The sequence below is a fragment of the Nelusetta ayraudi genome, unplaced genomic scaffold, assembly GCF_046127955.1.
Source record: "Nelusetta ayraudi isolate G7.1 ecotype Tasmania unplaced genomic scaffold, CSIRO-AGI_Nayr_v1 ptg000252l, whole genome shotgun sequence".
Lineage (NCBI taxonomy): Eukaryota > Metazoa > Chordata > Actinopteri > Tetraodontiformes > Monacanthidae > Nelusetta > Nelusetta ayraudi.
This window is the reverse complement of record NW_027466301.1, coordinates 20,776-47,500: the sequence shown is the minus strand read 5'-3', so window position 1 is coordinate 47,500 and position 26,725 is coordinate 20,776. Positions and strand designations below refer to the sequence as shown.

The 26,725-nt window shown below is 50.3% G+C and overlaps 1 protein-coding gene across 2 annotated transcripts in view; it reads right to left on the bottom strand.

Moving 5' to 3' along the window:
* Positions 1-18,556, bottom strand: part of abcc1 (ATP binding cassette subfamily C member 1 (ABCC1 blood group)) — a 21,740-nt gene extending 3,184 nt beyond the window's left edge. Inside the window, exons 1-25 of one of the 2 annotated variants that reach the window (XM_076016963.1) lie at positions 18,397-18,556; positions 17,706-17,882; positions 16,733-16,861; positions 16,469-16,606; positions 15,593-15,718; positions 15,085-15,146; positions 14,817-14,948; positions 13,574-13,801; positions 13,313-13,490; positions 12,997-13,158; positions 12,486-12,578; positions 11,291-11,494; positions 10,760-10,906; positions 10,402-10,489; positions 8,748-8,817; positions 8,208-8,334; positions 6,357-6,533; positions 4,823-4,990; positions 4,396-4,627; positions 4,120-4,168; positions 3,308-3,446; positions 2,158-2,365; positions 858-1,168; positions 168-367; positions 1-72 (exon numbers count right to left, since the gene is read on the bottom strand). The exon at positions 1-72 is cut by the window's left edge and continues 55 nt beyond it. In XM_076016963.1, coding sequence (XP_075873078.1) covers positions 1-72; positions 168-367; positions 858-1,168; positions 2,158-2,365; positions 3,308-3,446; positions 4,120-4,168; positions 4,396-4,627; positions 4,823-4,990; positions 6,357-6,533; positions 8,208-8,334; positions 8,748-8,817; positions 10,402-10,489; positions 10,760-10,906; positions 11,291-11,494; positions 12,486-12,578; positions 12,997-13,158; positions 13,313-13,490; positions 13,574-13,801; positions 14,817-14,948; positions 15,085-15,146; positions 15,593-15,718; positions 16,469-16,606; positions 16,733-16,861; positions 17,706-17,882; positions 18,397-18,444 — 3,665 coding nt within the window. In that variant the 5' untranslated portion in view covers positions 18,445-18,556. The remainder of the gene's footprint in view (positions 73-167; positions 368-857; positions 1,169-2,157; positions 2,366-3,307; positions 3,447-4,119; positions 4,169-4,395; positions 4,628-4,822; positions 4,991-6,356; positions 6,534-8,207; positions 8,335-8,747; positions 8,818-10,401; positions 10,490-10,759; positions 10,907-11,290; positions 11,495-12,485; positions 12,579-12,996; positions 13,159-13,312; positions 13,491-13,573; positions 13,802-14,816; positions 14,949-15,084; positions 15,147-15,592; positions 15,719-16,468; positions 16,607-16,732; positions 16,862-17,705; positions 17,883-18,396) is intronic. The other variant, XM_076016964.1, reaches the window with a different exon arrangement.
* Between the last annotated feature and the right edge of the window lie 8,169 nt (positions 18,557-26,725).

Sequence of the window (26,725 nt, the reverse complement as noted above, 5' to 3'; positions counted from 1 at the left end):
GCTACGACGGCAAACAGAGCTGCAAACGACACAACGAGATTCCCCACAAACTCCAAACGAATTGCGAGCCACCTGGACAGGAAGTGGAGAGAGATCGTCAACTTCTTTAGGATTTGTACATTTTCTATACTCTCAACCACGTGCACTGCTGCAGCGCTGCTGCTAACCTGTTAGCCACGATGCTAGGGTAGTAAACCTTCTGGTTGCAGTCCACCAAGTGGTCGCTGCGATGGATGAAGCGCTCCTGTTCGCCAAAGGCTCGGATGACCGAGGTGCCCAGCAGCGTCTCGTTGAAGTGGGTGTAGATGGGCGAGCGGCTCACCGACTCCAGACGCTTGAGCTGGCGAGACGTCGCGATGTAAAACCTCTGGGACACAAAGCACAAAGACCACTCAACGTCTGCAGTGGAAAGAAACCACCTGTGAACCTGGGCCACCTGGGCCACAGCACCAGGCTGGAACCTGGGCCACCTGGGCCACAGTGCCAGGCTGGAACCTGGGCCACAGTGCCAGGTCCAGGTTGTGTGTGCATCTCATTGTGTCTCAGCGTTCTTCTCCCGCTGGCCTTGCTTGGTTTTCTCATGTCTGTTTGTTCTGAGGTGCTCCACCAGTGGAGTGGGAGGAGCTATTCCTCTTGCAGGCCACTGTCTGTGATCTCAGCTCTGCAGAGGGAGGAGTCACTCCAGGGGAGGAGACTCATTAGAGTCTCATGTTGACTCACTGCTACACAAACTGCTGACTTTGTCTCTGTCACTCAGCTCAACCTCGTGGCTTTGCCTCGGCGACGCCCCCTATCTCCTCCTCTCCACGGTGAATGGATTCCTCCAGGGATGAAGATGGTGAAATACAGTCACTCACCTGCACGAAGACGTACAGCAGTCCGAGGAAGGGCACGATGACGGCCACCAGCGGCGTGGAGATCAGGATGACCACGCACGCCGCCAACACGTTGAACATGGAGCCCATGAACATCTTGACGATGCTGGGGATGACCGCGTCGATGGTGTCCATCTCCTTGGAGAAGCGGTTGACCAGGTTCCCGCTGGGCGTCCGCTCGAAGAAGGACATGGGCGAGCGCAGGACGTCGTGCAGCATGGAGCGGTGCAGGCAGCGCGACGCCAGGATGCCTCCGATGGAGATGCTGAGAGAGTAGCCGAACACTGCCGCACCTGCACGCAGCAGGAGGCCGACAAGGAGAGACCAGCTGCTGCTTCACTTTCCCAGTTTGGCATCAATAAAGTGGGTTAGGGTCAGGGTTAGGTTAAGCCTAACCCTGACCCTAACCCTAACACATTACAGAGTGCAGAGGATCAGTCTGGATCAGTCTGAGTGGTGGTCAGGGTCAGGGTTAGGGTTAGGAGGATCAGTCTGAGTGGTGGTCAGGGTCAGGGTTAGGAGGATCAGTCTGAGTGGTGGTCAGGGTTAGGGTCAGGGTTAGGAGGATCAGTCTGAGTGGTGGTCAGGGTCAGGGTTAGGGTTAGGAGGATCAGTCTGAGTGGTGGTCAGGGTCAGGGTTAGGGTTAGGAGGATCAGTCTGAGTGGTGGTCAGGGTCAGGGTCAGGGTTAGGAGGATCAGTCTGAGTGGTGGTCAGGGTCAGGGTTAGGGTTAGGAGGATCAGTCTGAGTGGTGGTCAGGGTCAGGGTCAGGGTCAGGGTTAGGGTTAGGAGGATCAGTCTGAGTGGTGGTCAGGGTCAGGGTCAGGGTTAGGAGGATCAGTCTGAGTGGTGGTCAGGGTCAGGGTCAGGGTTAGGAGGATCAGTCTGAGTGGTGGTCAGGGTCAGGGTTAGGGTTAGGAGGATCAGTCTGAGTGGTGGTCAGGGTCAGGGTCAGGGTCAGGGTTAGGGTTAGGAGGATCAGTCTGAGTGGTGGTCAGGGTCAGGGTTAGGGTTAGGAGGATCAGTCTGAGTGGTGGTCAGGGTCAGGGTTAGGGTTAGGGTTAGGAGGATCAGTCTGAGTGGTGGTCAGGGTCAGGGTTAGGGTTAGGAGGATCAGTCTGAGTGGTGGGATTGGAACCTTCAACCATCAATAAAAACATTCCCTCCAGCGTCGTGATGTGTTCGTGCCGTTCGGCTTTGGAAGTCGATGTTGAGATTTTATTTTTTATTTTACTTTTGTCTCAGACTTTGTCGACTTTGCCGTCAACACACTCTTCCTCACCCTGAGTGACACCGAGACCGCCGTACACTCCCAGTCTCATGAGTTTATGAGGCTGCGTCCCATTGACCACGGGGTCGTCGGTCCAGAGGCTCAACCAGTAGTTGGAACAGAGGGAGACCACGTGATGGGTGAGGAAGAGGAGGAGACTGGTGCAGGACAGGAACACTCCGATGGCTTTCAAATAGGCCCCGAACACCGACAACTTGACCTGAGGAAGAGGAGGCCGGCGTTAGCGCGTCACGTCACCGCACAGCCTGCGTCTGACAGCTGGCAGAGCCCGAGCTCAGGATCTCCAGCTGACCCTGGAGAGCCTGAGCTCAGGAAGAAGAGGAAGAAGAGAGGAAGAGGAAGAAGAGAGGAAGAGGAAGAAGAGAGGAAGAAGAGGAAGAAGAGAGGAAGAGGAAGAAGAGAGGAAGAGAGGAAGAGGAAGAAGAGAAGAAGAGGAAGAAGAGAGGAAGAGAGGAAGAGGAAGAAGAGAAGAAGAGGAAGAAGAGAGGAAGAGAGGAAGAGGAAGAAGAGAGGAAGAAGAGGAAGAAGAGAGGAAGAGGAAGAAGAGAAGAAGAGGAAGAAGAGAGGAAGAGAGGAAGAGGAAGAAGAGGAAGAAGAGAGGAAGAGGAAGAAGAGAGGAAGAGAGGAAGAAGAGGAAGAAGAGAGGAAGAAGAGGAAGAAGAGAGGAAGAGGAAGAAGAGAAGAAGAGGAAGAAGAGAGGAAGAGAGGAAGAGGAAGAAGAGAGGAAGAAGAGGAAGAAGAGAGGAAGAGGAAGAAGAGAAGAAGAGGAAGAAGAGAGGAAGAGAGGAAGAGGAAGAAGAGAGGAAGAAGAGGAAGAAGAGAGGAAGAGGAAGAAGAGAAGAAGAGGAAGAAGAGAGGAAGAGAGGAAGAGGAAGAAGAGGAAGAAGAGAGGAAGAGGAAGAAGAGAGGAAGAGAGGAAGAAGAGGAAGAAGAGAGGAAGAAGAGGAAGAAGAGAGGAAGAGGAAGAAGAGAAGAAGAGGAAGAAGAGAGGAAGAGAGGAAGAGGAAGAAGAGAGGAAGAAGAGGAAGAAGAGAGGAAGAGGAAGAAGAGAGGAAGAGAGGAAGAAGAGGAAGAAGAGAGGAAGAGAGGAAGAAGAGGAAGAAGAGGAAGAAGAGAGGAAGAAGAGTCTTTCTTCACCCACCTGTCCGGTCCGAGCCACATCAGCCTCCATCAGTTTTCCCACCTCGGCATTCTGGGACTTTCCAGCGGGCTGCTTGTTGTCCCGACTGCTCGGGGTCAGGGTTGGGGTCAGGGTTGGGGTCAGGGTTGCTTCAGACACACTGCGGACAAAAGACAACAATCACCTGCAGTAGCAAACACTGCCAGGCAATCACAGCAAAGTAACGAGCTTGAAAAACAAACAAACAAACAAGCAAGCCAAGCCGTGATTGGCTGAGCTCGAAACACAGAGTCTCAGAATGGAGCCGCTCAGCTCAACTAATCTCGTCTCTGATTGGCTTTTAGGCAAAACTGAGCAGCGCTGACAGGTGGGTCAGAAAAAGGGGAGGGGCTTGTGGCCCAGCCCTATCACACTGTTACGTCAACTCCTATTGGCTGCTGAGGCTGCTGAAGTCAGAGCCAGTCCCACGCCAGGGCCGAAGACCCAAAGCTTCTCATGAGGAAGTCAGGCAGCCAGCAGAGGAGCTGTGGACCAGCGCTGGTCCACCGCTGGTCCACCGCTGGTCCACCGACCCAACTCAATTCAAATGCTTATCATTATTATTATTGTTGCTAAGAATCTTTGGTCATATGCTGTTCATCAACGTTTGAGACAAAGAGGATGCAAAACTTTTCAACTGTTACAACTGTGTTACAACTGTGTGTGTTATTATAACACACACAGTTGTAACACAGTTGTAACTTCAACTGTGTTACAACTGTGTGTGTTATTATAACACACACAGTTGTAACACAGTTGTAACTTCAACTGTGTTACAACTGTGTTACTCTCACCCTGCAGCAGCAGCCGCACTGCCGCCGTCTGTTTCTTTGGCTGGAGACTCTGAACAAAGAGAGGGCGTTACAGAGCAGCTGGTTGGGTTCTGTTGTATCAATGTTACAGCAGAGTCCAACATCAGAACCACTAGCGGTCGTTCCCTGAGACTCGGGTTCAAAGAGTTGCATCAACACAAAGGTCAAAGGTCAATCATGGAATTGAATCGCATTGAAGTACAAGTACACACGTAAGTTTACATGTATCAATACACTCATAGTGTGATGTTATTTTACCATTGATGTCATTGGGCTTACCAGCACCAGCAACACCAGCATCAGCGGCACCAGCAGCACCAGCAGAACCAGCAGCACCAGCGGCATAAGTTCGTAGGAACTCTGCGAAGGAACCGTCTTTGTCCAGGAGCTGCTGGTAGGAGCCCGTCTCCGTCACCTCCCCGTCCACCATGACCAGGATGAGGTCCACCTGGGGCAGGTAGCTCAGCCCGTGGGTCACCAGCACTCGGGTCTGCACACAGAATGTTGTTACAACCCACTGTGGTTCCCAGCATTTCACCATGAAGCACCACAGTTGCAATTCATCCACACACACACACACACACACACACACACACACACACACACACACACACACACACACACACACACACACACACACACACACACACACACACACACACAAGCAAGGTGAGAGCAGCCTGACCTTTGCCCTCAGCAGGCCCTGCGGGCCGATGACTCGGTCGAAGATGTGTTTCCCTACGTGGGCGTCGACGGCCGACAGCGGGTCGTCCAGCAGGTAGACGGCCCGGTCGCAGTGGACGGCCCGGGCCAGGCTGATCCTCTGCTTCTGGCCCCCAGACAGGTTCACCCCCTTCCACCGCAACACAGCCACACCAGGAGAAGACAACAACAGGCTTCAAGGGCTCATTCATAGAGTTGCTTTAGTTGACACGTTGTTGGTTGGCTCACACAAAGCTTAAGCCAGACTCACAAAGCTTAAGCCAGACTCACACCAGACTCTGCTTGTTGGGTGTTTCTCATTCAGGACTCAGGCTCAGCCAAGAGCAGCTGTGGAGCAGAGCAGGTCTGCCACCAGGACCACAGACCCAGCATTGCAATTGCAATGTTTATAATAATAATAATAATAATAATGATGATGATGATGATGATGATGATGATGATGATGATGATGATGATGATGATGATGATGATGATGATGATGATGATGATGATGATGTGTTTTGTTGCAACCTTCCAGGATGATCGGGGCGTTCAAAGGAACCGTGTGTGGATTTGTTCGTTCACAAGGTTTTCAACATCCAGATGTTTTTGTTCTAACGTGGTTTCCTGGGTTTAAAGGTACGCCAGGCTTTGGTTGGGCTTTGTCCCTGAGGGCCCTGGTCTCACACTAGAACAGGTCTTTGTCCGTAAGGGCCCTGGTCTCACACTAGAACAGGTCTTTGTCCCTAAGGGCCCTGGTCTCACACTAGAACAGGTCTTTGTCCCTGAGGGCCCTGGTCTCACACTAGAACGGGTCGTTGTCCCTGAGGGCCCTGGTCTCACACTAGAACAGGTCTTTGTCCCTAAGGGCCCTGGTCTCACACTAGAACGGGTCTTTGTCCCTGAGGGCCCTGGTCTCACACTAGAACGGGTCTTTGTCCCTGAGGGCCCTGGTCTCACACTAGAACAGGTCTTTGTCCCTAAGGGCCCTGGTCTCACACTAGAACAGGTCTTTGTCCCTAAGGGCCCTGGTCTCACACTAGAACAGGTCTTTGTCCCTAAGGGCCCTGGTCTCACACTAGAACGGCCCTGCTAGGTTCTCACAGTCATCACAGCCCAGTAGCAACAAAAGAACCCAGCAGTAGTTGAAGCGTCTGGCCCAACATGTAGGAATTGTAACCACGCCCACTTGCTGATTCCAGATGAAAGAAAAGAAGTGATTGAAACAAAGAGAAAGAAACACAAGCCTGCAATTGATGAATTGATGGAAGTCAATATTATTAAAATAATCCAACTGTCCATATGATGTAAATATATATAATATTCTTTTCTCACTCTATATTTCTTTTCTTTATTTTGTTTTAATTAATTAGTACTATTGAGTTCTATTGAGTTCTATTCTATTCTATTAAGTTCTATTTAGTTCTATACTATTGTGTTCTATTGAGTTCTATTGGGTTCTATTGGGTTCTATTGAGCCATCTCTCTCTGGAACGGTCGTTTCCTCTTTCTCGCACCTTTTCTCCGATCTCGGTCTCATCCCCAGCAGGAAGGAGGTCCAGGTCGGGCAGGAGGGCGCAGGCCTCCACCACCTGCTGGTACCAACTCTCTGCCCTCTGCTGGCCAAACGTGATGTTGTCCCTCAGCGTGCAGTTCTGGATCCAGGCCTGCTGAGAAACGTAGGCCACCAGTCCCTGCAGCAGACACAAGGGGGCGATAAGCATTCCCAGTCTGAGGACATTCTGCTAAAGTCAAAGCAGTGATTCACCTCCTTCACCCGAGTCAAAGTAGTGATTCACCTCCTTCACCCGAGTCAAAGTAGTGATTCACCTCCTTCACCCGAGTCAAAGCAGTGATTCACCTCCTTCACCCGAGTCAAAGTAGTGATTCACCTCCTTCACCCGAGTCAAAGCAGTGATTCACCTCCTTCACCCGAGTCAAAGCAGTGATTCACTTACTTCACCCGAGTCAAAGCAGTGATTCACCTCCTTCACCTGAGTCAAAGCAGTGATTCACCTCCTTCACCCGAGTCAAAGCAGTGATTCACTTACTTCACCCGAGTCAAAGCAGTGATTCACCTCCTTCACCCGAGTCAAAGCAGTGATTCACCTCCTTCACCCGAGTCAAAGCAGTGATTCACCTCCTTCACCCGAGTCAAAGTAGTGATTCACCTCCTTCACCCGAGTCAAAGTAGTGATTCACCTCCTTCACCCGAGTCAAAGCAGTGATTCACTTACTTCACCCGAGTCAAAGCAGTGATTCACCTCCTTCACCCGAGTCAAAGTAGTGATTCACTTCCTTCACCCGAGTCAAAGCAGTGATTCACCTCCTTCACCCGAGTCAAAGCAGTGATTCACTTACTTCACCCGAGTCAAAGCAGTGATTCACCTCCTTCACCCGAGTCAAAGCAGTGATTCACCTCCTTCACCCGAGTCAAAGCAGTGATTCACCTCCTTCACCCGAGTCAAAGTAGTGATTCACCTCCTTCACCCGAGTCAAAGCAGTGATTCACTTACTTCACCCGAGTCAAAGCAGTGATTCACCTCCTTCACCCGAGTCAAAGTAGTGATTCACTTCCTTCACCCGAGTCAAAGCAGTGATTCACCTCCTTCACCCGAGTCAAAGTAGTGATTCAACTCCTTCACCCGAGTCAAAGCAGTGATTCACCTCCTTCACCCGAGTCAAAGCAGTGATTCACCTCCTTCACCCGAGTCAAAGCAGTGATTCACCTCCTTCACCCGAGTCAAAGTAGTGATTCACCTCCTTCACCCGAGTCAAAGCAGTGATTCACCTCCTTCACCCGAGTCAAAGTAGTGATTCACTTCCTTCACCCGAGTCAAAGCAGTGATTCAACTCCTTCACCCGAGTCAAAGTAGTGATTCAACTCCTTCACCCGAGTCAAAGCAGTGATTCACCTCCTTCACCCGAGTCAAAGCAGTGATTCACTTCCTTCACCCGAGTCAAAGTAGTGATTCACCTCCTTCACCCGAGTCAAAGCAGTGATTCACCTCCTTCACCCGAGTCAAAGCAGTGATTCAACTCCTTCACCCGAGTCAAAGTAGTGATTCACTTCCTTCACCCGAGTCAAAGCAGTGATTCAACTCCTTCACCCGAGTCAAAGTAAGAACGCTGAGCTTCTGGAATGCACTCCAGTTTCAAAATAATTATGGGATGCATTTCTGAAGCGATGCAGTCGATGGTTCTGATTGGAAAGCTTAACGGGCCACAAATGGCCCCCTAACCGTAGTTTGCCCACACCTGGTCTGTGGGGAGCAGGTGGAATATTTTCAACAGCTTTGGTAGCGTCAGTAGCACACTTTGCTTTCCCGACAGCGCCACCTGGGGGCCGAGTGAGTGAGTGCAGTCACCTTGACAGCGACGGTGCCTTGCGTTCGCTCCATCTCTCCCAGCAGAGCCGAGAGCAGCGACGACTTCCCACAACCCACCTGGCCCACCACCGCCACCAGGCAGCCGTCTGGGATGCTCAGGTTCAGCCTGCACACAATGGAGGGACATTGGATTCACATTAGAATCAGACCAGATTCACATTAGATTCAGATCAGATTCACATTGGATTCACATTAGACTCAGATTAGATTAGATTGTCTGTCATTGCTCTGTAACACTGCACATGCTCCAGAGCAATGCAATGCAGTTGGCACCAACCAGAAGTGCTCAGCAGTGAACACAGTGTACACAGTGCATACGTTCACTGTAAATAGCGAAACATGCAGATTTCAAACAGAAACACACGATGACCTTCAAAGAAAAAAGGTCAAGAACTTTGTCTGAGAAACAAGGACATTCAGAACCTGACACTTTCAGAATGAACAAGGTTTTCTAAGGAGAAATCCACCATCTGTGTAGGACGGCGAAGACGCACGTTAGGATGGCGAAGACGTACGTACCTCTTGAGCGTCGGGGATTCAGTCCCGGACCAGCTGAAGGCTCCATCGACCACTGAAACACTGTAAGATGCTGCAGGAAGGAAGAGACGAGAGGAAAGACGATGCACAACCTTCCTTCAACTTGTTGGCGCGCAGTGAAGGCAGTGAATGCAGTGAAAGCAGTGAAGGCAGTGAAGGCAGTGAAAGCAGTGGAAGCAGTGAATGCAGTGGAAGCAGTGAATGCAGTGGAAGCAGTGAATGCAGTGGAAGCAGTGAAAGCAGTGAATGCAGTGAAAGCAGTGAATGCAGTGGAAGCAGTGAAAGCAGTGAAGGCAGTGAATGCAGTGAAAGCAGTGAAGGCAGTGAAGGCAGTGAAAGCAGTGGAAGCAGTGAATGCAGTGGAAGCAGTGAATGCAGTGGAAGCAGTGAAAGCAGTGAATGCAGTGAAAGCAGTGAATGCAGTGGAAGCAGTGAAAGCAGTGAAGGCAGTGAATGCAGTGGAAGCAGTGAATGCAGTGAAAGCAGTGAAAGCAGTGAATGCAGTGGAAGCAGTGAATGCAGTGAAAGCAGTGGAAGCAGTGGAAGCAGTGAAAGCAGTGAAGGCAGTGAAGGCAGTGAATGCAGTGGAAGCAGTGAATGCAGTGGAAGCAGTGGAAGCAGTGAATGCAGTGGAAGCAGTGAATGCAGTGGAAGCAGTGGAAGCAGTGGAAGCAGTGAATGCAGTGGAAGCAGTGAATGCAGTGGAAGCAGTGAATGCAGTGAATGCAGTGGAAGCAGTGAATGCAGTGGAAGCAGTGAATGCAGTGGAAGCAGTGAATGCAGTGAAAGCAGTGAATGCAGTGGAAGCAGTGAATGCAGTGGAAGCAGTGAATGCAGTGAATGCAGTGAAAGCAGTGAAAGCAGTGAATGCAGTGGAAGCAGTGAAAGCAGTGAATGCAGTGGAAGCAGTGAATGCAGTGGAAGCAGTGAATGCAGTGGAAGCAGTGGAAGCAGTGAATGCAGTGGAAGCAGTGAATGCAGTGGAAGCAGTGGAAGCAGTGAATGCAGTGAATGCAGTGGAAGCAGTGAAAGCAGTGAAAGCAGTGAAAGCAGTGAATGCAGTGGAAGCAGTGAATGCAGTGGAAGCAGTGAATGAAGAAGGAAACGCGTGAGGACGTTGACATTATTGAGAAAAACAATCTGAAAATCAGGCATCAGGCGAAATGGAATCCTCTTCTCAAACACTTCACACTTCATGCAGGTGCAGTGAAAACACTTCTCACTATGTCAGCATATACATGCAGGCAAGTGTAAATAATAATAATAATAATGATAATAATAATAATAATAATAATGATAATAATAATAATCCCACTGTCCACTCAATGCAAAGATCTCCTTTCATTCTTATGAATGCTTCAATATTAAATTTCATTCTTTACAATTCCAATCATGTTGCTTCTCTTGGCATTCGCAGGATTAATGAAGCTTTGTATTGCCTTGTATTGTGTTGCATTGTATTGTATTGCCTTGTATTGTGTTGCATTGTATTGTGTTGCATTGTATTGTGTTGCATTGTATTGTATTGCCTTGTATTGTGTTGCATTGTATTGTATTGCCTTGTATTGTGTTGCATTGTATTGTGTTGCATTGTATTGTGTTGCATTGTATTGTGTTGTACACTGCAGACACTCACTGCCCACCAGTGCAGTTCGCTGCACACTGTCTTCCTGCAGTTCTTCATGAGACAGAAACACCTTGAGCCTCTTCAGGGACACACTGGCCTGGGGACACACACACACACACACACACACACACACACACACACACACACACACACACACACACACACACACACACACACACACACACACACGGTGGTGAGACTCCAGCAGCAGAAGCCACAGGTCTGCAGGTGTGACTGTGAGGGCGGGGCTACAGTAGTGAATGTGAGGGCAGGGCTGCAGGTGTGACTGTGAGGGCGGGGCTGCAGGTGTGAATGTGAGGGCGGGGCTACAGCAGTGAATGTGAGGGCGGGGCTGCAGGTGTCTCACCTGCACCATGCTGCTGATGACCATGGGCAGCATGTTGAGAGGGAAGCGCAGGATGTTGAAGAGGGCCAGAGACACAAAAGCCTTCTGGGCGTCCAGCACGTTGTGCTCATCCACCAGGACGAACACTGCAAAGGTGCACAAGGCCACCTGTACACACACACAGCAGGGGGCGACAGCAAGGGTTCATCATCTGAGGGCGGGCGGGGGGGGCAGATTACAGTTACAGCAGTGGCTCAATTATCTGCCCCATACGTCAACGCATAGGTGTCAAACTCTGGCCCGCGAGCCAAATTTGGCCCACAGTACCACAGAACTCGTGGAAAACCAGAAAACCAATGCTGTCTCTGAGGGGCCAATGAAAAAGGGTAGGGGTGGGTTAGGGGTAGGGGTCGGGATCAGGGTTGGGGTCAGGGTCAGGGTCGGGATCAGGGTCAGGGTCGGGGTCAGGGTCAACCCTAACCCTAACCCTTTGGGATGACAAAGAACAGATTGATTGTTTGGCCTCCATGCATTGGATTGAAAGGCGCTCACCAAGAAAGGTGTGCAGACCCAGGTGAAGGTGGACATGGCTCCCAGGTAGGCGGACTTCTTCAGCACCTTCAGCTCACTTTCCCGGATCTTGGACACCTTGTCTCTGAAGGCCAGCTCCCAGGCGTACAGCTTGAGAACTTTGATCCCATTCAGAATCTCATTCATCAGCTTGATGCGGCTGTCCTTGTCCTTCATCTGAGCCACCTGGTAACACAGCCTGGTGTTCATCAATGGCAACACACACACACACACACACACACACACACACACACACACACACACACACACACACACACACACACACACACACACACACACACTGCATGGAGAGCTTGCAAGTGGCCCACTACTGTGTGGAAGTGAGAAATACATCCCACTTACTGACTCTTTATTATTAACTCATCATCGTCTGCGAGCCGAGGATTCAAAAGGAAACGCAAACTCAACATCACAACGTTAAGATAGCAACATTGCCTCTGCAGGTCCAATGAGTCAGTGAGTCCAGTGAGTCCAGTGAGTCAGCGAGTCAGTGAGTCAGTGAGTCCAGTGAGTCAGCGAGTCCAGTAAGTCAGTGAGTCCAGTGAGTCCAGTGAGTCAGTGAGTCCAGTGAGTCCAGTAAGTCAGCGAGTCCAGTAAGTCAGTGAGTCCAGTGAGTCAGTGCGTCAGTGAGTCAGTGAGTCAGTGAGTCCAGTAAGTCAGTGAGTCCAGTGAGTCAGTGAGTCCAGTGAGTCAGCGAGTCAGCGAGTCCAGTAAGTCAGTGAGTCCAGTGAGTCCAGTGAGTCAGCGAGTCCAGTAAGTCAGTGAGTCCAGTGAGTCAGTGCGTCAGTGAGTCGCGAGCACTGTGACACACTGAGCTTTTTATTGTGCGAACTGCACACTTGCGGTTTTATGCTAGGTTAGAAAAGGTCCATTATTAAACTGCAGACCTTGATGCGACCTTGAGTTTGTTTGATGACCCGGGTCGTTAAAATGAAGCACAGTGCAGAACTTTCTGATTGGTGCTCGTGGACAGCAGATGAATCAGTACTTAATGAACAAGTCTCCACAGTCGTACACAGTGTGAGGCTCCGGACACCCGAGTCACTCGGTCCTGCCCAGTGGCCCGGTTCGGTCCCTCTTGAGCTCCAACACCAGGGGGCGCTGAATGGATCAGCATACTTACAACAACATCTTATGATACACAACTGTGTTTCACCTGGTAGGTTTTGGTCTTCATGGCAATGACGGCATTGACGGGAACCATCAGAACCATCACAGCCACTCCGGCCAACACGGCCGGACCCAAGTTCTGCATGAGAAGAAAGGGAACAGGAATAAAACAACATCCTTCACACAGGCACAGCAACACTTAGAAGTCCAGCAGAACTACTGGACTGCCAGGGGCTCCAGGAGACCAGCACAGAGGTCCAGGATCCGGGTGTTGGCCTGGAATCTGATTCTAGAAGGACGCAGGAACAGGAAGGAGGTTCAGGGTCTCAGGGTCACCACACGCCGTCGTCCTGGTCCTCTTCAAGCAGAGGGGTGCAGTGAGTCCAGTCGCCTTAACTGCACCCTGGCACTGTACAGAGTCCATCTCTGTGGTCCTGAGGTCCCTGGCACTGTACTGGGTCCACCTCTGTGGTCCTGAGGTCGCAGCATCGCTCCTCACTGTCGCTGCTCAGTGCAGACAACACACACACAGTGTGCAGGCACGTGGATGATCCTACCTGCCAGAGGAAGTAGAGGGCCAGCACCACCTGCAGGGGGGCCGACCAGACCATGTTGATGTAGGTGATGAGGTCCATGAAGCGCTGGGCGTCCACAGACATCAGGTTGACCATCTCGCCCACCGTGGAGGAGCTGCGAGCTGAGCTGCTGATCACCAAGGCCTGGAAGGGCACAGCGACTTAGAGATCAGGGGTTGAGGGGATCAGGGGTTGAGGGGTTGAGGGGTTGAGGGGATCAGGGGATCAGGGGTTGAGGGGTTGAGGGGATTCCCCTCAGGTGTGTCTGTAGTGTTGGTGGAGGCCAATGAGAGCGCACCTTCCTGTACACGGCCCCGATGATGGCGGTGCGGAGGCGCATGCCCGAGACGAAGCAGACGTGGAAGTACTTCTGCAGTACCAGCGACTGCAGGCAGGTGCAGAGGAAGAGCAGCGCGGTGAAGAAGTAGCCGTGCCAGGGAGGAGCCGCAGGGTCGCTCACAAAGTGGATCAGCAGCCTGCAGACCCACAACAGGGTCAGGGTTAGGGTCAGGGTCAGGGTCAGGGTTAGAGATTCTAAGGAAGCGCTGCCGGTCCTCGCCGTAAGATCTCCGGCCCGGTGAACATCAGGACGTCCTGGACTGCCTTGTAGAAGCACGAGACCAGGAAGTACGGGCCGAAGGTGAGACACAGCGCCCTCAGCAGGGACGGCTCGGCGCCGCTCCGACTTTTCTTCAGCAGCAGAACTTCAGACTCCTCCAACGCCGGGCCTCCTCCACTCTCTGCTGGGGCGGCCGGCTTGGTGGAGAACAACGACTTGTGGCTCCTTCTGGAGAAAGAGAGAGAGAGTGAGAGAGAGAGAGAAGAAGAGAGAGTGAGAGAGAGAGAGAAGAAGAGAGAGTGAGAGAGAGAGAGAAGAAGAGAGAGGGAGAGAGAGAGAGAGAAGGAGAGAGAGAAGAGAGAGAGAGGGAGAGAGAGAAGAGAGAGAGACAGAGAGACAGAGAGAGGAAGAGAGAAGAAGAGAGTTGCAGCTCAGCTTTCACAACAGCGAACAGAACCACTTTATTGATCGTTACTGACTGTTAGTTACTGACTGTTACTGATCGTTACTGACTGTTACTGATCGTTACTGATTGTTAGTTACTGACTGTTACTGATCGTTACTGATCGTTACTGACTGTTACTCATTACTGACTGTTACTGATCATTACTGATCGTTACTGATCGTTACTGATCGTTAGTGACTGACTGTTACTGACCGTTAGTGACTGTTACTGATCGTTACTGATCGTTACTGACTGTTACTGGTCGTTACTGACTGTTACTGATTGTTACTAATCGTTACTGATCGTTACTAATCGTTACTGATCGTTACTCAACACAAATATGCAAATGTTGCCAACAGAAGATGAGCTCGTCCTTCATTGGTCCCACTGTGGGGATTCCCAGCATTACAGCAACACATTGAACTCTGCCAGCACGTACAATAGAGAGTACATGCCAATCATTAAATAGAAGAAAAATCAAAATCAAGAATACAAGCAGAAGCCTGCGGGAGGCCTCTAATACTAATAATATTAATACTAATAACAGTAATTCTATCATCAATCCTGAAGGTAAAGCACTGCTTGGATTTTCTGATGTATTTCATTGATTCCACATTGGGAAACAACACAGCACTGAAAACCAACACAGTGGATTCACTGCTTTAGGTTGCTGTGTTTTTTACTATGGGCCTCATACCCCCCCACACTGCACACACACTGCTGCTCCAGCATTTCTACACACACGACGACTGTTTCCTTGACGACAGGTGGCGCTAACGCGCTAACACGCTAACAGACCTTCTGGTGCTCTGAGTCTCCGAGTTCCAGCGGGCCACCAGCTGTGAGACCACCTTCTCAGAGCAGTTCTCTGGGTTCAGGGACCACAGGTCCTTCTCCTCCAGGGGGCGCTGGAAGCCCGTCCTCATCAACCTGGGGAGGGAGTGGAGGAGTTCATTGTAGTTAGAGTAGTAGTTAGATTGTAGTTATTGTGGTTGCACAAGACATACTTGGGGTTCTACTTTTATATCATTACCACATCAGCTTGGAGAAGGAACCCCGTGCTCACCTGGTGATCCACCAGAACGTGATCTTGGAAAGGAACGAAGCTTCCGATTCAGGACACGGGTTCTAGAAACAGAGGAACCTTGACTTAGTTTCAGTCCTTTGCATTGACAAAGGGACTTGTGTTGTCATTGTAGCCTCGGTGGTTTAGCACCTCCACACAAGAGTCATGATGGAAAAAAAAGTTAAAGCCTAAGCGACATCCCCAAGGATTTCTTCTCCGCATTTGACCGAGCATCCGCTGAGGCAGCGGCAGCAGCAGCAGCACTGCTGGACAGCAGCAGCACTGCTAGGCAGCAGCAGCAGCAGCAGCAGCAGCAGCAGCAGCACTGCTAGGCAGCGGCAGCAGCAGCAGCAGCAGCAGCAGCAGCACTGCTAGGCAGCAGCAGCAGCAGCAGCAGCAGCAGCAGCAGCAGCAGCAGCACTGCTAGGCAGCAGCAGCAGCAGCACTGCTAGGCAGCAGCAGCAGCAGCAGCAGCAGCAGCAGTATTAAAGGAGCATGAGAGACTCACCGCAGCGCTGACGGCCCTGGAGAAGAGAGGCAGCTGGTCAGTCAAGCAGGACAGGACCAGGGAGACCAGCAGCAGGGCGTAGTACAGGTAGAAGGTCAGGTTCCTCCACTCCAACGCTGTCCCGGGCTAATCAACCATCAATAATCAACCATCAACCATCAACCATGGGTACACTCTACAGAAGACCAGCAGCCTCCACACTCGGACAGGTGAGGCATTAATTAGCGAGGCAGCTTCTTGAAATGACTGACGGGCTTCCTGCACCTGAGACCACAGGTGCATCATTACTTCATTGCTTTATTGCTGTTATTTTATTTTGAAATGTATTATCAGCCTGTGGAAAAGCTTCCTGTTTAGAATTGAGATCTGAAGGCAGCAAACACACAACTTGTTTGAGCTCTTTGGTTGTGTGGCATGAAGCTCTGCTCCACCTGCAGCCTGTGGTGCTCAGGGTCAGGGTCAGGTTTAGACTAACCCTGACCCAGTGAGGAGCTTCACTGCTCTCTGGAGGAACACCACTGCAGTCAACATCAGTGTCTGACCTTTGACCCCACTCAGTGTTTGACTTTGACTCCCCAGGTTTAGACGCTATCTTTTATATTGTGTTATTATTTGCACGATGTGTAATCCCACAGCAACAACGCAGTGCAAAGAAGCAACACTGCATCAATGAATCAGAACCCAAACCCAAACCCAATGAATCAGAACCCAAACCCAAACCCAATGAAACAGAACCCTAACCCTAACCCAAACCCAAACATCCAATCAAATCTCTGCAGGGTCGGAACAGAGAACCGAGGGGTTTGCATCACACGGAACCTTGGGTTCTGGTTGTTCTCCCAGTGTTCCCCCTGGCAGAGTGGGAATGAGGCCCACCTGGCTGAGAGCAGCGAGGACCTTGGACCTGAAGGTGGCGCTAGCGCACAGCACTGCCAGCAGCCAGAAGACCAGCAGGACCCCCGAAGACTGGACCCCCTTCATCCGCTCGTACTGGATCACCAGCACACACAGCAGCTGGAGGTGCGCGCGCACACACACACACACACACACACACACACACACACACACACACACACACTTCAAATAAGGTTTGAGGCTTTCAGGGGATCTCATGGGTTGATGGGGGGGGGCTGAACTCACCATGGTGGCGCCGACCAGTGTTGGACTGACCAGATGTACTGGAGCAGAGGTTCTGCTGGTGGCACTTCTCTCCCAGAAGGTGTAGAAAACATCTGACCAGCAGACGATCCAGAGGAGCAGAGCCAGGACCTGCAGAGGAGCCAGAACCAGGAACCTTCAAGTCCACCGTCACATCAACGGAACATTGGGGAACACTGGAGAACAATGGGGAACACTGGGGAACACTGGAGAACAATGGGGAACACTGGAGAACACTGGAGAACAATGGAGAACACTGGGGAACACTGGAGAACACTGGGGAACACTGGGGAACACTGGACAACACTGGGGAACACTGGGGAACACTGGGGAACAATGGGGAACACTGGGGAACAATGGGGAACACTGGGGAACAATGGAGAACACTGGACAACACTGGGGAACAATGGAGAACACTGGGGAACAATGGAGAACACTGGGGAACACTGGGGAACAATGGAGAACACTGGGGAACACTGGGGAACACTGGGGAACACTGGGGAACAATGGAGAACACTGGGGAACACTGGGGAACACTGGAGAACAATGGGGAACACTGGGGAACACTGGGGAACAATGGGGAACACTGGGGAACAATGGAGAACACTGGACAACACTGGGGAACAATGGAGAACACTGGGGAACAATGGAGAACACTGGGGAACACTGGAGAACAATGGGGAACACTGGGGAACACTGGAGAACAGCTTTCAATATCTTAACATAAAACTACTCTGACTAGCAAAGGCAATATTGTACCTATATACAGGTGTGTGTGTGTATATGTATATATAGTTGTATTTGGTTGGGTTGGGTCGGGTCGGGTCGGGTGGGGTCAGGGGTCTTGGGAACTGGAGCGGCGCAGGACTGTGGGTTCAGGTCCAGGACTTTCTATCACCACCAGAAGCAAGAGTGGAAGCAGCACAGAAGCACAGAAGCACCGGTCCACACTCACGGTTCTGGCTCTGTTGAGGCGGGTCATGCAGATGTAGCCGCGGTGGTGGCAGCGCAGGTGCAGCAGGTGAACGGGCCCACAGGTCCACAGGTAGCAGCATGGCAGCCACAGCAGGACGGTGCTGTGGAAGCAGGGGCTGAAGTCCGGGGTGGTGCTGGACCAGGTGCGGTTCCAGTCCTGGTCCAGTTCACACACACACACACACACACACACACACACACACACACACACACACACACGCGCAGTCAGAGGTTTGGACTCAGCGGGGCGCTATGATTTTATTTCTCATGAATCAACTGGACGCAGAAGAAACGCGGGTGCGGGTTTTGCGGGTTTTGCGGGTTTTGTGCGTTTTGTTCCCGAATCCCTCGGGCACGCGCGGCTCTATATTTAGCGCAGATTTGCTGCACATGTTCGCCTGTGACACGAATGGGGAGGGGGGGGGGGGCTGGTGATGACACTCGTCAGCGGGTCTGGCGTGCGTGCGTTTAAACAACGAAACGACACCAAACTGGACGGAACCGGCCACGCTGTTGTCGTTATGACGCGGAGCGAACCCCGGAAATTAAAGCGAGGTGACGGAGGCGGATCGTAATGTTGCTGTTTGTGCTCGCACGTGACATTAAAACACACACACACACACGCAATAAAGACAGAAGAAGCCGGTAGAACCCCACACAGGGACAGTTACCCAGAACAGACCGGAAGTGTCCGGACCGCAGAACTCGTCAAACCCCATTCGCTGCTGCGACTTTGACCCAAGGTTCGTTTCGAAACCGCGATCCAGGTCGCGTTTGACCGGCACCGACTGAGCGAACAACAAGGAGGCTCCTCCTCCTCCTCCTCCTTCTTCTTCTTCCACTATCCCTGTCCCAATCGGCGCTGCAGCGCCCTCTATCGTTCGTCTCTTTCTTGATTTCCTTCTTCTGCCACTGTTCAGCAGTACTTCAGAGCACTGGCAGTGTGGTTCTGATGGTTCTGAATGAAGCCCAGCACAGAGAGCATCAGGTGTAATGTGGACTCACATAAACTCACAGTGCCGGTGCTGCTGGGTCCGAGTGCTGTCTTTGATGCAGTGGATCCACACCACCTTTTATTAAACACACTTAACAACCGGCACGTGTTTGGGAGGAGGAGGGGAATTTTAAAGCTGTTTTATTTCAATCTTTATTTTACGTTAATGGTTGTCAAAAAGGTGCAACACAAATACAATCTGATTTGATGTGAGGTAGACACAATTCTCAAAGCAAATATAATAATAATAATAATAATAATAATAATAGTAATAATAATAACAATAGTAATAATAATAATAATAATAATAATAATAATAATAGTAATGATAATAATAGTAATGATAATAATAATAATAATAATAATAATAATAATAATAGTAATGATAATAATAGCAGGCACCGAGCTCTAGGAGTTCATTGTATAGATATCAAACTTTGCCCTGCACATGATGTAGCGTATGTGCTGCTAATACTACAAATCCCATGATGCTCTGCTGCTATTCTGGCAGACTATTTACTTTAACAGACTCTAATTATTATTATTTCTTTTTTATAATACGTTATTGTGTCACCGTTTGCATGCTCATTACAATTAAAGCAGACAAGTCATCAGAACCACTAGAACCGCCAGAACCACAGAGCCTTGCATCTACTGGGGAGCTCACCTGTACACTGGGGGACCAGAGTAGAAGATCAGCGCCCCCTGCTGGCCCAGGGTGGGAGCCCAGTGGCCTCCTCCACTTCCTGTCATTGAGGATGGGAGAAGAGAACGTCAGAGCCGGGTGTTTAATCAAAGTGTTACAACAGCAGAAATGAAAGGTCAGTGGAGGTCAAGGTCGCACAGGTCAGTGGTTGTGATGGTTTCATGATGTCTCGGCTCAGGACAGACAATATGGATTCAGTGTTTGGACAAAGGAACAAAGAGACGTGCTAGGAGACACCTGGGAGGGAGAAGAGCAAACTTCTTGTGTTTTATTTATAATTCAAGAATCATTGGAGCTTCAATCACAAAACATGTTTCCCATCCACCACTTTTCCAAACCCTCTTCTTCCCGGACTCTGGGTTACGGGAGAAGTTGTTCCCTACCTCCAGTGGCGTATTGGGGCGATGCCGTCTTGCATGTGTTAGCAGCGTGTTTCCAGGACATACTGAAATCTTTGCCCGGTCCACCACCCTGACCCTGACCCTCACCCTGACCCTGACCCCTCTTCCGGTGAGACTCATTTCCGACAATAGACAAACAAAGAAATTAAACGCAAATTACAACACAACAGTCTGCGAACTACAGTGCCATCTGGTGGACCAGAAGAGACACTACACATTAAAAAACCTTGGTTTGTTACACCACCATTAAATGTTTTATATTATATATTGTGGCATTTTTTTCTTTTGATTTGGCCTTAACTATTCCATTTACTCAGGTTTGCATTTTTTTGATATTTAAAGTTCAGATCATTTGCATCGCACTTTTGTAATAAAGAACAGTTTATATTTTATATATTTATATGTATTACAACAACAATAGGCATAGGCTTTTGGGCTTTCTGTGACCTCTGGTGGTCCTCGGACCTCACTTTGAGAACCACTAATGTATTCATTGATTCATTCATTTTCTATACCTGCTTATTCCCGAGCTCAGGTATAGCTGTCCTAGGGTGAAGGCAGGGGTCACCCTAGGACAGCTGGGGGTCTACTGGAGCCTCCCAGCTCTCCTAGGGCGAAGGCAGGGGTCACCCTAGGTCAGCCGCGGGTCTGCTGGAGCCTCTCCCAGCTGTCCTAGGGCGAAGTCAGTGTGAACGGGTTTCAATCCAGGTTGAGACTCTTTTCTCTCATGCTTAAAATTGAGTGTTTTTATTTTGTTGTCTTTTTATTTCTATTCTCCCTCGTCTCTATTGACGCCTTCTGTTGTCTTCTTTACTCTGCATTTTGTCTTTGAAGACTGCTAGCTTGCTAGGTGATAGCGGCTGATTAGCTTGTTAGCCGCTAGCCGCTTCGCTTGTTGACACACAAACTAGGACACACAAACTAGGACACACCTGCATGGAAAGAATCTTTAATGAGGACATTAAAGTGATTTTGATGTCTTAAGAGGCGGCGCTGCTGCTGCTGCTGCTGCTGCTGCTGCGTCACTCAAGTCACCGACCAGTCCAGGGGATCAGCTGGCGACCTGCCACACACACACACACACACACACACACACACACACACACACACACGGTTACCAAGCAACAGTGAGCTCCTCCTCCTCCGACCAGCATTCAAAGTCAATCATCAGTCATCATTTCACAATCGTCCTGCATAACCGGAATCATCTGAGCAGGTTTGCCAGCAGAACGGTGACAGCAGCCACAGCCAGGAGGACGGGGGAGGGGCTGCCGCTGTTGGCTGGGCTGCCACTGACAGGTGCCACGGTGCTGTTGACAGGTGCCTCGGGGGGGGGCGGTGCCGTGAACGACTGTTGGAAGCAGAACGACTGGAGTCAACCGGCAGCTTCTGTGCCTTCTCAAACATCTCAACAGGTTTTTCTTACCGGCAGCCACCAGGAGGAAGAGCACAAGAGTCTTCATCATCATCATCATCATCCTGACTGAGCGAGCGCGGCCTTTTTCTCCTGTTGCCTCTCTTCTTTTTCGTTGGCGGCGGTTCCAAGAGTCCAGGTTCTCCTTTTCCAGATGTGCTAGATACCCTGGCGGATCCTGAGCCTTGCCTTCCTGCACGGCTGCAGAAGTAATCGCAGGTCAAAGGACAGCAGGTGAGAGGGACTTTGGTGCAAGGCCCTGGACGCCGGATCAAAGGCAGCCTTCAAGTCCCAACATGCAAGTCGCTGCGGTACGACCCCTGACCTGAGGGCGGGGCCAGCTGGAGCTTCTGGGCCTGGAGCTGATGGAAAGACAGACAGACAGACAGACATTTATCATCTATCTGTCTGTCTGTCTGTCTATCCATCCATCCATCTATCTATCTATCTATCTCTCTATGTGTCTGGTGGCGGATAGGTGATCTAAAAATGTTGGTGTTTTTTCTAACTTTTTTACATACTGAGCACTTTAGAATTGTTTGTTAATAGTTTTTGATTGTACGAGTGTAGTTTTGTATTTTTTCTTAGTTTAGTTTTGTGTTTTTTTTGTTTTGTTTGTCGCCGGACGTCGCGGAAGCCTCGTGGCCTCGTGGCTTCGCCCTCTGCGGCGTCGCCTCTGTCACTGAGGAACGGTGTCCGTGTTGTGTCCCCACCGAGCTCCTCCGTAGAACAAGTTCTACTGGCGATCGGGGAGCAGGTGGGGCACGCCAACATCTCATACGCATCCCGTATGAATAAGGCACTGGTGGTGTTCCTGACCGATCAGAAACACGTCAGTGACCTGATCGGTGAGGGATTAACGTTGGACGGGGAGTTCATCCAAGTGTCCCCGCTGGCAGTACCATCGACCCGCATCACCGTAAGCGCCGTACCTCCGTTCATCCCGAACGAAGCGTTGGAGAGAGAGTTGCGGCCTTTCGGTAAGTATGCCAGCGGTTTTAAAAACATCACTTTGGGCTGTAAGAACGAGAAGCTCCAGCACGTTCGATCTCTTCGCAGACAGGTGTTCATGTACCTCGACACGCCGACTCTGGACATTTCTTTCCGAGTAAAACATGGGGATGCGTACTACATGGTCTATGGAAACTCAGGGAATCTGAAATGTTTTGAGTGCGAGGATGTCGGACATAAAAGGGTGGCGTGTCCGCACAGACCGGCGGTAATGCTCCCCGGTCCGGTGGAGGGGGGAGCGGGGGCCGGCTAGGGTTAGGGTTCCTCAAATTTGCTGTGCTAACCCTAACCCTAACCCTAACCCTCAAGTACTAGAAGCCCCAAATTTGCTGTGGGCACTTCTTGGGGGCTCCTGATGAAAGGGCAAGTGGCCCCATGTCTCTCGGACAAAGTTGAAATTTCACCCCATAGACTTGCATTGAAATAAGGCTGAAGCTAGGGTTAGGGTTAGGGTTAGGGTTCCTCAAGTACTAGAAGCCCCAAATTTGCTGTGGGCGCTTCTTGGGGGCTCCTGATGAAAAAGCAAGTGGCCCCATGTCTCTAGGACAAAGTTGAAATTTCACCCCATAGACTTGCATTGAAATAAGGCTGAAGCTAGGGTTAGGGTTAGGGTTGGGGTTAAGATTAGGGTTAGGGTTCCTCAAGTACTAGAAGCCCCAAATTTGCTGTGGGCGCTTCTTGGGGGCTCCTGATGAAAGAGCAAGTGGCCCCATGTCTCTCGGACAAAGTTGAAATTTCACCCCATAGACTTGCATTGAAATAAGGCTGAAGCTAGGGTTAGGGTTAGGGTTAGGGTTAAGATTAGGGTTAGGGTTCCTCAAGTACTAGAAGCCCCAAATTTGCTGTGGGCGCTTCTTGGGGGCTCCTGATGAAAGAGCAAGTGGCCCCATGTCTCTCGGACAAAGTTGAAATTTCACCCCATAGACTTGCATTGAAATAAGGCTGAAGCTAGGGTTAGGGTTAGGGTTAGGGTTCCTCAAGTACTAGAAGCCCCAAATTTGCTGTGGGCGCTTCTTGGGGGCTCCTGATGAAAGGACAAGTGGCCCCATGTCTCTCGGACAAAGTTGAAATTTCACCCCATAGACTTGCATTGAAATAAGGCTGAAGCTAGGGTTAGGGTTAGGGTTAGGGTTAAGATTACGGTTAGGGTTCCTCAAGTACTAGAAGCCCCAAATTTGCTGTGGGCGCTTCTTGGGGGCTCCTGATGAAAGGGCAAGTGGCCCCATGTCTCTCGGACAAAGTTGAAATTTCACCCCATAGACTTGCATTGAAATAAGGCTGAAGCTAGGGTTAGGGTTAGGGTTAGGGTTAAGATTAGGGTTAGGGTTCCTCAAGTACTAGAAGCCCCAAATTTGCTGTGGGCGCTTCTTGGGGTCTCCTGATGAAAAAGCAAGTGGCCCCATGTCTCTAGGACAAAGTTGAAATTTCACCCCATAGACTTGCATTGAAATAAGGCTGAAGCTAGGGTTAGGGTTAGGGTTAGGGTTCCTCAAGTACTAGAAGCCCCAAATTTGCTGTGGGCGCTTCTTGGGGTCTCCTGATGAAAAAGCAAGTGGCCCCATGTCTCTAGGACAAAGTTGAAATTTCACCCCATAGACTTGCATTGAAATAAGGCTGAAGCTAGGGTTAGGGTTAGGGTTAGGGTTAAGATTAGGGTTAGGGTTCCTCAAGTACTAGAAGCCCCAAATTTGCTGTGGGCGCTTCTTGGGGGCTCCTGATGAAAGAGCAAGTGGCCCCATGTCTCTAGGACTAAGTTGAAATTTCACCCCATAGACTTGCATTGAAATAAGGCTGAAGCTAGGGTTAGGGTTAGGGTTAGGGTTCCTCAAGTACTAGAAGCCCCAAATTTGCTGTGGGCGCTTCTTGGGGGCTCCTGATGAAAGGGCAAGTGGCCCCATGTCTCTCGGACAAAGTTGAAATTTCACCCCATAGACTTGCATTGAAATAAGGCTGAAGCTAGGGTTAGGGTTAGGGTTAGGGTTAAGATTAGGGTTAGGGTTCCTCAAGTACTAGAAGCCCCAAATTTGCTGTGGGCGCTTCTTGGGGGCTCCTGATGAAAAAGCAAGTGGCCCCATGTCTCTAGGACAAAGTTGAAATTTCACCCCATAGACTTGCATTGAAATAAGGCTGAAGCTAGGGTTAGGGTTAGGGTTAGGGTTAAGATTAGGGTTAGGGTTCCTCAAGTACTAGAAGCCTCAAATTTGCTGTGGGTGCTTCTTGGGGGCTCCTGATGAAAGGGCAAGTGGCCCCATGTCTCTCGGACAAAGTTGAAATTTCACCCCATAGACTTGCATTGAAATAAGGCTGACGCTAGGGTTAGGGTTAGGGTTAGGGTTAAGATTAGGGTTAGGGTTCCTCAAGTACTAGAAGCCCCAAATTTGCTGTGGGCACTTCTTGGGGGCTCCTGATGAAAGAGCAAGTGGCCCCATGTCTCTAGGACAAAGTTGAAATTTCACCCCATAGACTTGCATTGAAATAAGGCTGAAGCTAGGGTTAGGGTTAGGGTTAGGGTTCCTCAAGTACTAGAAGCCCCAAATTTGCTGTGGGCGCTTCTTGGGGGCTCCTGATGAAAGGGCAAGTGGCCCCATGTCTCTCGGACAAAGTTGAAATTTCACCCCATAGACTTGCATTGAAATAAGGCTGAAGCTAGGGTTAGGGTTAGGGTTAGGGTTAAGATTAGGGTTAGGGTTCCTCAAGTACTAGAAGCCCCAAATTTGCTGTGGGCGCTTCTTGGGGGCTCCTGATGAAAAAGCAAGTGGCCCCATGTCTCTAGGACAAAGTTGAAATTTCACCCCATAGACTTGCATTGAAATAAGGCTGAAGCTAGGGTTAGGGTTAGGGTTAGGGTTAAGATTAGGGTTAGGGTTCCTCAAGTACTAGAAGCCTCAAATTTGCTGTGGGCGCTTCTTGGGGGCTCCTGATGAAAGGGCAAGTGGCCCCATGTCTCTCGGACAAAGTTGAAATTTCACCCCATAGACTTGCATTGAAATAAGGCTGACGCTAGGGTTAGGGTTAGGGTTAGGGTTAAGATTAGGGTTAGGGTTCCTCAAGTACTAGAAGCCCCAAATTTGCTGTGGGCGCTTCTTGGGGGCTCCTGATGAAAGAGCAAGTGGCCCCATGTCTCTCGGACAAAGTTGAAATTTCACCCCATAGACTTGCATTGAAATAAGGCTGAAGCTAGGGTTAGGGTTAGGGTTAGGGTTAAGATTAGGGTTAGGGTTCCTCAAGTACTAGAAGCCCCAAATTTGCTGTGGGCGCTTCTTGGGGGCTCCTGATGAAAGAGCAAGTGGCCCCATGTCTCTAGGACAAAGTTGAAATTTCACCCCATAGACTTGCATTGAAATAAGGCTGAAGCTAGGGTTAGGGTTAGGGTTAGGGTTAAGATTAGGGTTAGGGTTCCTCAAGTACTAGAAGCCCCAAATTTGCTGTGGGCGCTTCTTGGGGGCTCCTGATGAAAAAGCAAGTGGCCCCATGTCTCTAGGACAAAGTTGAAATTTCACCCCATAGACTTGCATTGAAATAAGGCTGAAGCTAGGGTTAGGGTTAGGGTTAGGGTTCCTCAAGTACTAGAAGCCCCAAATTTGCTGTGGGCGCTTCTTGGGGGCTCCTGATGAAAGGGCAAGTGGCCCCATGTCTCTCGGACAAAGTTGAAATTTCACCCCATAGACTTGCATTGAAATAAGGCTGAAGCTAGGGTTAGGGTTAGGGTTAGGGTTAAGAATAGGGTTAGGGTTCCTCAAGTACTAGAAGCCCCAAATTTGCTGTGGGCGCTTCTTGGGGGCTCCTGATGAAAGGGCAAGTGGCCCCATGTCTCTCGGACAAAGTTGAAATTTCACCCCATAGACTTGCATTGAAATAAGGCTGAAGCTAGGGTTAGGGTTAGGGTTAGGGTTAAGATTAGGGTTAGGGTTCCTCAAGTACTAGAAGCCCCAAATTTGCTGTGGGCGCTTCTTGGGGGCTCCTGATGAAAAAGCAAGTGGCCCCATGTCTCTAGGACAAAGTTGAAATTTCACCCCATAGACTTGCATTGAAATAAGGCTGACGCTAGGGTTAGGGTTAGGGTTAGGGTTAAGATTAGGGTTAGGGTTCCTCAAGTACTAGAAGCCCCAAATTTGCTGTGGGCGCTTCTTGGGGGCTCCTGATGAAAGAGCAAGTGGCCCCATGTCTCTAGGACAAAGTTGAAATTTCACCCCATAGACTTGCATTGAAATAAGGCTGAAGCTAGGGTTAGGGTTAGGGTTAGGGTTAAGATTAGGGTTAGGGTTCCTCAAGTACTAGAAGCCCCAAATTTGCTGTGGGCGCTTCTTGGGGGCTCCTGATGAAAAAGCAAGTGGCCCCATGTCTCTAGGACAAAGTTGAAATTTCACCCCATAGACTTGCATTGAAATAAGGCTGAAGCTAGGGTTAGGGTTAGGGTTAGGGTTCCTCAAGTACTAGAAGCCCCAAATTTGCTGTGGGCGCTTCTTGGGGGCTC